Source organism: Elephantulus edwardii, unplaced genomic scaffold, assembly GCF_000299155.1.
Source record: "Elephantulus edwardii isolate Elephantulus edwardi_28Jun2011 unplaced genomic scaffold, EleEdw1.0 scaffold00014, whole genome shotgun sequence".
Classification (NCBI taxonomy): domain Eukaryota; kingdom Metazoa; phylum Chordata; class Mammalia; order Macroscelidea; family Macroscelididae; genus Elephantulus; species Elephantulus edwardii.
In genome coordinates, this window is record NW_006399764.1 from 396336 (window position 1) to 406086 (window position 9751).

The following is a 9751-nucleotide window of genomic DNA, read 5'->3' on the forward strand; positions in this document are numbered from 1 at the left end:
GATTGATTGAGTGACTGGGATAATTGGGATGGGAGTGTCAGAGACAGTGCGATTGGCACAGGACAGAGCGGAGTTTAGGGCTGTTGTACATAGGGTCACGATGAGTCGCAAGCTACTCGAAGGCACATAACATAATAAGTTCTGTCTTACTGTCTACTATCGATTACTTCCCCTTTCACCGATACAGAAAACAAACCCCATCCCTCCAGAGCGGAACTCTAAAACCGCAAAGGCGAGGAAGAAGCTGCCGCGCATGCCCAAATCCACTCCTCCAGCGCGCGGGTGTGGGAGGGAGAGCTTTGGCGCAGTCTCAGAGCCAGAATCAAGGTGTGACGTAAAAACCGCGCGCCTCTCCCAGGCGTCCTCCCAAGGTCGCTTTGTGCGTAGGGAGCGCGCATGCGGGACCTGCTGCAGGGTCAGGGACGGGCTATCCTTTTGCATCGGTACCGGTGGGGACATGCCGGGGTACACGCCAGACGAGAAACTGCGGCTGCAGCAGCTGCGAGAGCTGAGGAGGCGATGGCTGAAGGATCAGGAGCTGAGCCCTCGGGAGCCAGTGATGCCCCCCAGGAGGTTATGGCCTCTGGAAGAGTTCTGGAATAAGTTTTTGCAGAACCCAACCCCCTGGAGGAACGCAGTGAGTGACAGGTCTCCTCCCCCGCCCCCCGATACATACCCTCCCCTGCATTCCAAAGCCCAGTCACCGGACGGACATCCACTCGGGAAGTCACCCCAGGGGCTGACCTCAGTGCACTGCAACTGCCACTTGTGTCCCCCCAAAGGTGAATAAGATATAGCTTAGTAGGGACTGGAGAGTGCTGGACGAGAAGTCAGAACACCCTGGGGCACGGATGTCTTTTGGGAGTCATCCATTGGTACCCTCAAGTATGATGAGGAATCTTTGTTTTGACAAGACAGTGTCCTTTTGATTCTCTTTCTACCATAGACGTCTTCTCTTTAGAATGATTGCCAAGGATTCTTTATTTAAAATTCTATCATTTCACTATATGAAGGCATTTGTCTAACATTTAACGATTAGGGTTATAGAAAACGACATTACACATGGTTCAGTCCATTGTGATTATGAAAAAGGACAGTGTCCACTTGATATTCTTAGTTTTATTAAAGGGCAACCTTTTCTAAATTCTCACTTTGCACTTCCAACACACTGTTTCCTTAAAAACATTACATTCCTGGGATTTGCTCAAAAGAAATTAATTTGTTTCAGGATTCTTTACTGGCAGAGTCTTGACTTTTTTTGAGGTCTGTTCATGAAATCACATCAGTTATGGATGATGAACACAGTCCCTCAATTGCCTTCAGTTACATGGTAATTCAGAGTGAACTTTGGTTGGTAATAATAGTTGTACTAATAAGCAAATGTTGGGTGCTTACTATGTGCCTGGCACTTAACTGAGGGTTTTACACACAATTGCTTCATTTCATTCTTTAATCCCCCAAGGAAGAAACTCATTTTAAATTGAGAGAACTATGAAATTCAGTGGTTAAACCACTCCTGGAACTGGAGATTTGAAGGAGCTCACTTTGAAACTCACTTGAATTTTCTTTTTATGCAATGCCCGCCCCCCATTGGTGTTGCTGGCATTGCTTGTTGATTTTTGACAGCCAATGGTTGAGTCAACATCTCACAAAACGGCTACTTTTAGAAACATGTATCTGTAAATGTCTTACTCTATTGTACTGCAAAATGCTATGTATTTCTAAGTCTGTGCTCTGTAAGTATCCCCTAGCAGGCCCTACCATTGGTAGAAATATTCAAGTGGTTGAAGCTTGCCATGGATTACAAGGACTTAGGTGGCATTTAGAAATTTGTAAAATAGCATGATATTTTATCATTGATACTTTTCTTGCTGCCACTAACTTTTCCTCCTCCTGCAAACTTAAAATTGGGATAATTCTTTATTTTATGCTTTCTCCCTCAGGTGTATAAGGTATACCGACACAGTACCTTTGCTTTTGTCCATGTACTTATACCTGCATGGATTATTCATTATTATCTCAAATATCATGTGAATGTAAGTATGTTTTACTTTTTTATGTGGGAATCCCTGAACCTCCTTTTTTGCAGTAAAAATGAGACCTCATTCATAAAATGGTTTTAAACTACTTTGAATCCTTTTAGCAAAATGAATAAATGAAAAGTAACCATGATTGTTCAGTAAATGAATATTCATGCTAGTTGAAACACATTTCCCTTCGAAATAGTGTTTAAATGACCAGAATGTGTCTGGATGTTTTTGAGACTTAGGATGGCGCAGGATCAGGCGGGATTTTGCCCTGCTGTTTGTTCAAGGGGCCACTGTGAGTCGGAATTGGCTTGATGACACCTAACTGACAACAAACTCAAGGTCTGGTAGCGAGGACAATATTACTGTTCCTTTTTGGAGCATAGTTTTTTGTGTGTGTTTTTTTTTTTATTTTTTTTATTGGGAAAAACATATTGGGGGTACAAGGAGGTGAGGGTTGGGGGCAGAAGGGTGAGGATGGGCCAGGATGCAGTTACAGAGCTGCACAGCTTGGTCGGTGGGGGGAGCAGGTGAAGGAAATGATGAGGGTCCAGAGGGGACCAGATACTACAGAGGAATGACAAGCATTTTCCAATGGTAATTAAACCAACTGTCTTATTGATTTGGGAATTGGATGCCAACTCTCTGGCTTCTTCGTGCTGAACAGGGGTGTAGATGTAAAGGGGGAAGAGGACACTTTATCACCTTACTGGTGGTCTTGGGTTAAAGCTGCTTGCCTTCTTGCTCTGTTAGAAGATATTTTCCGGTCATTTGCTCCCCTCTGGACTGCAGAGTGTTTTCCCAGGTGGGTCCAGTGGGGATGGCTGGTTGAACCCAGAGGCTCCATCCTCCTTTGCTTCCTTAGCTGTCAGTTGTATTTCCTTTTTGTCACTGGCACTGGGTTCAGGGACAATTCTGGAGTAAAACTCAGAGTTAAGGTTACCTATAGGAAAGGGAGCAAACCTAGAGAGAACAAACTTGTGAGTTACAAATAGAAGGGCTTTGAGGGTGTTGCTTTCAGGTTTACTGGGGGGGAGGGTGGCAGAAGGTGGCCTAAGTAACATTGGATACCCTAGGCATTCTTTTTTTTTTCCTCTTTCCCCACTCAGGGATCAATCTGGGGACAATGGCACAATCTGGGGACTGAGGAGCTCACCCTGAGGGCCGCGACGGCTCGCCCTGAGCCGGGGGCCGAGGGCAGCCCGCCCCGGGCAGAGGGCCGCGACGGCTCGCCCCGAGCCGGGGGTCGAGGGCAGCCCACCCTGTGGAGCATAGTTTTGATATAAAAGAAAATTCTGCCTAGATCATTCTTGTTGATTTTCACAACTTTCTTTAGAAGCCAGGGTTTCCAAAAGCTTGAAGGTTTTTTATACAAAGATCTAAAAAGGGCCGATTTAATATTTTTAAAACTAAGGATAGCACATTCTGGTCCTGAGTGTTGGATTCCATTTTAGGCAAAAAGAGCATCCGTTCTGGGGTGGAAATGACAGTGGTAGCTGTCCAGCATGGAGCTTTAGGATCCCTGCAGTGAAAAAAAGCATTCTAGTGGCTGGTGTCAAGCCCTTAGCTATTGGGAGAAAGCACACTTGTTTGGGAGGCTAAGAGGGACGTGCCCTAATGTAGGATTGTTGGAGCCTACATCCTACATAGGAGGAGGGCGTCCGAAGGTAGGGATGAGGGGGCATCCCAGAGTTAGATATCAAAACCTGAGTGAAATGAGAAAGGTTTTCATACAAGGGTGTGGTGGTGGCAATAGAAGATTGGTTCATATAGGATTGGGAGTCTCAGTACCAGAAAAGGGAGTTACACATAGGATGAGAGGGACACTGGTGCTGGAATGGAATTGGAGAGAAGGGTGTAAAATTAGAGGTCTTTTTCTTATAAATAAATATCAAAATAACCACTTACCATCAAGTAGATTTTGATCTAATATATAGATGATAACGGGGTTAGGATTTTCACTGTCTAAGAGAAGAGTTACACATGTGGAAAAAAACGAAAACTAGGGTGTTAGAATGGAAATGGAGGTATTGGTATAAAATTATAGTTTTTCATAGGAATACCAAAATAACCAGTTGCCATCAAGGAGACTTTGATGCTTGGTACCTTTGATGTGTTAGAAGACTGAACTTCAGAGACTTCTCAGTGGTTGTGCTTGTTAGTAAGTGGATCTTCAGGCCTTTGTTACCCCCAGTGTATCTGTGTGTGAATTTGAACTACCAACCTTTCATTTAGTAGCTGAGCATTTGTGCCACCCAGAGACTCCATCAAGAATGACAGGAGCTACTATTAGAGAATTCTGTAAAGAGGTAAGGGAATTCTGGCGACCTAGTGGGTAAGATGGGCATTCTTCTCCAGTGCAATTTACTGCCTCTGAAAACCCACAGAAGGGTCAGCTATGAGTTGGTTTCCACTCAGTGGTATAGAACACCACCACCAATAGTGGGTGAGAGTTGCACTGTGTACCTAATGGCAAATGGTTTGAATCCACTGCTTCTCTGAGGGAGAAAGGTGGGCAGTCCCCTCGTATGTGATTTATAGCCTCTGAAAACTGGTGGTCAGATATCAGTAGGTTCGAGCTTGAAAGCAGTGAGAGAAAGAGATTGATGAGGAGGTGATTTTTCAGTGGGGACATTAATAAAATGAGGATATGGGAAAGCAAATTTCAGGGGAAGACCAAGTTATGTAGAGAAATCATTAAGAACGAAAGCCCTGTGCTCGCTTTGGCAGCACGTATAATAAAATTGGAGCAATACAGAGAAGATTAGCATGGCCCCTGCATAAGGATGATAGGCAAATTCTTGAAGTGTTCCATATTTTTTAGAGACACTCTGCTGTCTGGATGACCAGAACAGTTAATTTATTTGCCTCTTCTGTTATGCTTGTATCTCTTGTTTTGACAATAAAATCCTTAAGACTTTCTAAAAAGAAAACCAAAAAAACAAAATTAATGCCCTGGGGACTGATTGGATTAATGGTAAGGAAGCTGCTGGGGCCAGTGTAGCGAGTGAAGGCAAGAATAGAAGCCAATCTGAGGTAGCCTAGGGCTGGATTCTACCGTGTCTTAAGAGATTATAATAAGTCTTGGCTTTTTCTCTTAAGAGTTATGGAAAAGGAGTGACTCCTTTTGTCCTTTACTTGCTGTGTATAGACTAGAGAAACAGAACTCTGGTGGCCTAGAGGGTAAGGAATTTTGCTGCCATCCCAAGGTAGGTGGTTCAAATCTACCAGCTATTCTGTGAGTGAAAGATGAGCAGTCCCTTCCTGTGTCATTTACAGCCTCTGAAATCTTTTGGAGGGTCTGCTATGAGTTGGTTCCGACTTGATGGCAATAAAGCCGAGTTTGAGTTCCACTAAAAACACAAGAGTGGAAACAGTAAGACTATTAGATGCACTTGTGGTTGTTCAGATGAAACAATGGTAAGAGGTTTAAACAAGGATGGTCAGTCCTAGAGGGTGTAAGAAGCAATTGGATTAAAAATGTAGCCAAAACATCTGCCGAGGAGTCAAAGTATTTAGTCTTTGTACTGGGAGAAGTTGAGTGTTGGGCCTGGTGTGAGAGGTCAATTTGCTAGACAAGTAGAGATTGTTGAGTAAACAGTTGAATGTATGAGTCTGGGATATGAGGTGAAAATTTGAGATTTAAGTTAAAAATCTGGGAGAGCTATTTTTTTTTTCCTTAAGAAATTAACACAGCATTAACTTTTATTCTAGGTCAAACCATATGCCATTGTGGACACGAAACCTAGACTATTCCCAGTAAGTTTTTGAAACTTCACTCATGTTTCATTTCTATTCTCTCTCCATTTTCTCCTCAAGTGATCTTAAACTTCTTTCTTTAATTATTAACTTAAATGCCTATTTTCTGTGTTCTTGTTTAAAACAAAAAAGGGAAATAATGTAAGATAGGAATTATGGTTGAAAATGGGAGATAGACAAATTTATTTTCTTTTTAACTTAAGTGTAACATTTGTATGACCTTAACAGCCGCTAAAGCCAAATCCACAACCGTCATGTTGACCTCAATTTATGGTGACCCTTCATTGAATTTCCAAGGTTGTAAATCTTAATGGGAACAGACTGCCTCTTAGTTCTCCCAAAGAGCAGCTCGTGGATTTGAACCACTAACCTTTGGGTTAGAAGCTCAACACATAATCCACTATACCACCAGGGTTCCTATGACCCTAATAGTCCTAAAGTGATTGGAAAGTACTACACCTTTTTCATTGGTACACTATTTTACGCAAGGTAAAGAACTTAGGGAACTAGCCTGAGCATACCTGAGTGTACAAAAAGCATTACTTCCAAAGAAAGATCATTATTTCAAAACTATCATTTCTTCTGGCTTTTGGCCATATTTCCAAAGTTTGACAATAACTTTTCCATCAGTGATTTGAAAGTCTGTTAATGCTTTTAAGTTTTATGCCTTAAAAATGTAACATATCATTCTAATTGAAAATTAGTTCTGTTGGCATTGAGTAGTAGTTTTTAATAAAGTCTTCTTTGAGCAGTATGCTCAAGAATTAACTATGTGAGATCACATTGACAGCAGCAGTTGAAAGATTATTAATCTGAAGGGACAATTAGTTTACATTAATAAGGAAGGAACAACTCAGAAAAGGAGAATGAGAATGACCCCACAGTTAATGTAATCACTGTCACCATATTGTACATATAGAAACTGCTGAATTGGTCTATGTTTTGCTATGTATAGATTCAGCTACAACAAAATAAAATTTAGAAAAAAGCTGTTGTTATGCAGTTAGAATTTTCTGGAGTTTTTTTTTTCTTCTGATCTATTTACAAAGTTTGAATACATTGTTTTCACAAAAGATCCCTCCCATTTCCTTACCACCACCCCATCAAACTGTGCAACCCTTTGATTAACCCAACCCATCCACACTCCCATATTCCCATCCTCCTCCCCCACCTTGGATCCTCATACTCTTTCTACAATGACGGTTTTATACAGTATTTGTCCTTGTGGGACTGAGTTAGTTCACTTAGCATAATGCTCTCCAGACCCTCCCAAGTTAGGTAGTAATTTACAAAATCTTTGCTCCTGCGTGCTACGTAGTTTTCCATTGTACCACAACTTCTCAGTCCATTCGTTTGTGGTTGGACATCTGGGCTGCTTCCATGTTCTTGTGATGGTGGATAATGCTATGAACATTGGTTTACAAGTTTCCGTTTGAGCCTCAGCTCTCCTTTTCTTGGGGTATATTCCAAGCAATGGCTATTTAGTTAATACTAACAGTTGCTGAAATAGAATTGATGCCTTTGAGCTGTGGTGCTGGAGAAGAGTGTTGAATATACCATGGACAGCGAGGAGAACAAACAGATTCGTCCTAGAGAGGGTTAAACCAGGCTGCTTCTTGGAGGCAAGGATTCTGAAGTTCCATCTGACATACTTTGAACATTTTGCAAGGGCCAGTCTTTGGCTTTTTTTTTCCTTGTTGTGTACTGTTGAATCGGATCCGACTGGCACAGGAGGAAATTGTCCCTTTTTCTCCAGCAGTGCATCTGGTGGATTGAAACTATGCCTTTCGGATTGCAGTGCAGCTTCTTGCCATTAGGCCACCAGAGCTCCCTAGGGACCAGACCTTGTTAAAGGATGTCATGCTTGGCAGGGTGAAGAGACAGTGCAAGAGAGTAAGACCCTTGATGAGATGGATTGACTTGGTGACTGGGGTGATGGGGGTAGGTGTGTTGGAAACAGTAAGATTGGCACAGGATAGAGCAGGGTATAGCGCTGTTGTACATAGGGTTGCTATGAGTCACAAGCGATTTGAAGGCACATAACAACAACAGTTTCTGCCATTAAATATCTTTGTGCTGCCCTCTGTATATGTAACACCCAGAGCCTCAAAATCCCATTCTATTGCAACAAGTCTAAAATTCAAGCTCTCCAGATGACGCACAGTAGCTTAGATAGGACTTTTGCTGATTTGAGGATCAGTGTTGTTGTTAGGTGCCACTGACTACAATTCATAACATTGGGACACTGCCCTGTCCTGCACCATCACCACAATCTCATGTTCAAGCTCATTGTTACACTGTGTCAGTCCATCTTGTTGAGGAGCTTCCTCTCATTCACAGACCCTCTACCTTTCCCAGCGTGGTGTCTTTCCCCACGGACTGAACTCTCCTGACAACATGCTCAAAGAGGAGGTCTCACCATCCTTGCTTCCAAGGAGCACCCTGGTTGCATTTCCTCCAAGACAGATTTGCTTTTCTTTTTTCAGTTTATGGGGTGTTCAGTACTCTGCCAACACCATAATTCAAAGGCATCAATTATTAATTCTTAATCTTCCTTATTGTCCACCTTGGAAGTAATTGAAAATACCATGCTTGGATTCAGGCACACCTTTCTTCCTCTTTAGCACTTGAGAAGAGGGTTTTGAGGACTGATTTGCCTGATGCAATATATCTTGTGGTTTCCTGACTGCAGCTATCTATCTATCTATTGTGGATCCAGGTAGAATGAAATACTTGACAACATTGGTCTTTCTGTCATGATGTTACCTGCTAGTCCAGGGGTGAAGATGTTTCCTTGATGTTGAGGTGTAATTCCTGTTAAAGGCTGTTGAAGGCTCTTCATTAAGAGCTTCAACTCTTTAGTTTTTGCAAGCCAAGTAGGGTCATCTTCATTATGGAGACTGTTGGTGAGTCTTCTTCATATAGTCCAGCTTCGTGAATTATTTGCTCAACATACAGGTGTAAGTATGGTGAAAGGATTCAACCCTGCCACACACTTTCTGTGTTTCCGATTGCTGCAGACAGTATATTTGATTGACTATCCATTGACCTCATGATAAGGATCAGTAAAGGAAGAAATAAATTGTGTCTCATCCTCAGCTATCCCCAGAGCTCAGTGTGGGATATAAACAGCATAAAATCACTGCTTCTTTGCAATCCTGAAATTCCTGTGGTCAAATTTTGTCCAGACTACTAGCATTTGAGTAGAGAATTGGTTGAATGGCATTGACTCTATTTTCTGGAAGAAACCATCTTTGGTCTTCTTGCCCTCTGCATCTTCGTGATTCTTTTCCATTATCAACCTAGAAATACGCAAAAGTGTCACTGAGAAGCATGCCCTCCCTGAAAAGCAAAGTGTTTCAGCCTTCAGAACTTCAGCTCAGAGGATGTGGTGTCTCAGAGGTTCAGTGTTTTAAGCTGAAACACGTTTTGTGTTTTAGATTTTTAAACTTTATCCTTTTGTTTGTGTTAGGTCTTTGCACTGGATGTAAGGCCAAAGACTCGAGAAAGGGACCAGAGAAAGAAAGGAAGCTAAAGAAGCTTTATTAAGGGGTCTCCCAGGCGGGATGCCTTGGTCTGCAGAGAGAGTAACAGGCAGAGATCACAGAAATACCGCACCTGAAAGTGGATTAGGTCAGGTTTTCTTTAAGGGGGGAACATTCCATTCTGGTTTAGCTTGGTGGGTGGTCTTCTAGAAAGGGAAGGGTGGGGCACTCCATGGTAATTGAGGCTGTTCTACTTGAATCCTTTATTCTCCCTTTGACCTTGGTCCAGGCCTGACAGTTTGATCATCTACATCCCTCAAACATTTGTTAGGCATGGAATTAAATATATGTGGTAATCTTATAATCCATTTACATCTAATTGTTCTAACATTCTGATATTTGCTCTTCCCCCACATTACCATCAGATCTCAAGTCAAAAGTCAGCTCATTGCTTTTTTTTTTTAAATTTTTTTTCTTTTT

General features: G+C 42.2%; 1 protein-coding gene across 1 annotated transcript in view; it reads left to right on the plus strand.

The window, feature by feature from the left end:
• The first annotated feature begins 457 nt into the window (after positions 1-457).
• Positions 458-9751, plus strand: part of NDUFB6 (NADH dehydrogenase (ubiquinone) 1 beta subcomplex, 6, 17kDa) — a 16205-nt gene continuing 6911 nt past the window's right edge. The window contains exons 1-3 of the mRNA XM_006881251.1: positions 458-637; positions 1944-2036; positions 5742-5786. Of these exons, the coding sequence (XP_006881313.1) occupies positions 458-637; positions 1944-2036; positions 5742-5786 (318 nt within the window). The remainder of the gene's footprint in view (positions 638-1943; positions 2037-5741; positions 5787-9751) is intronic.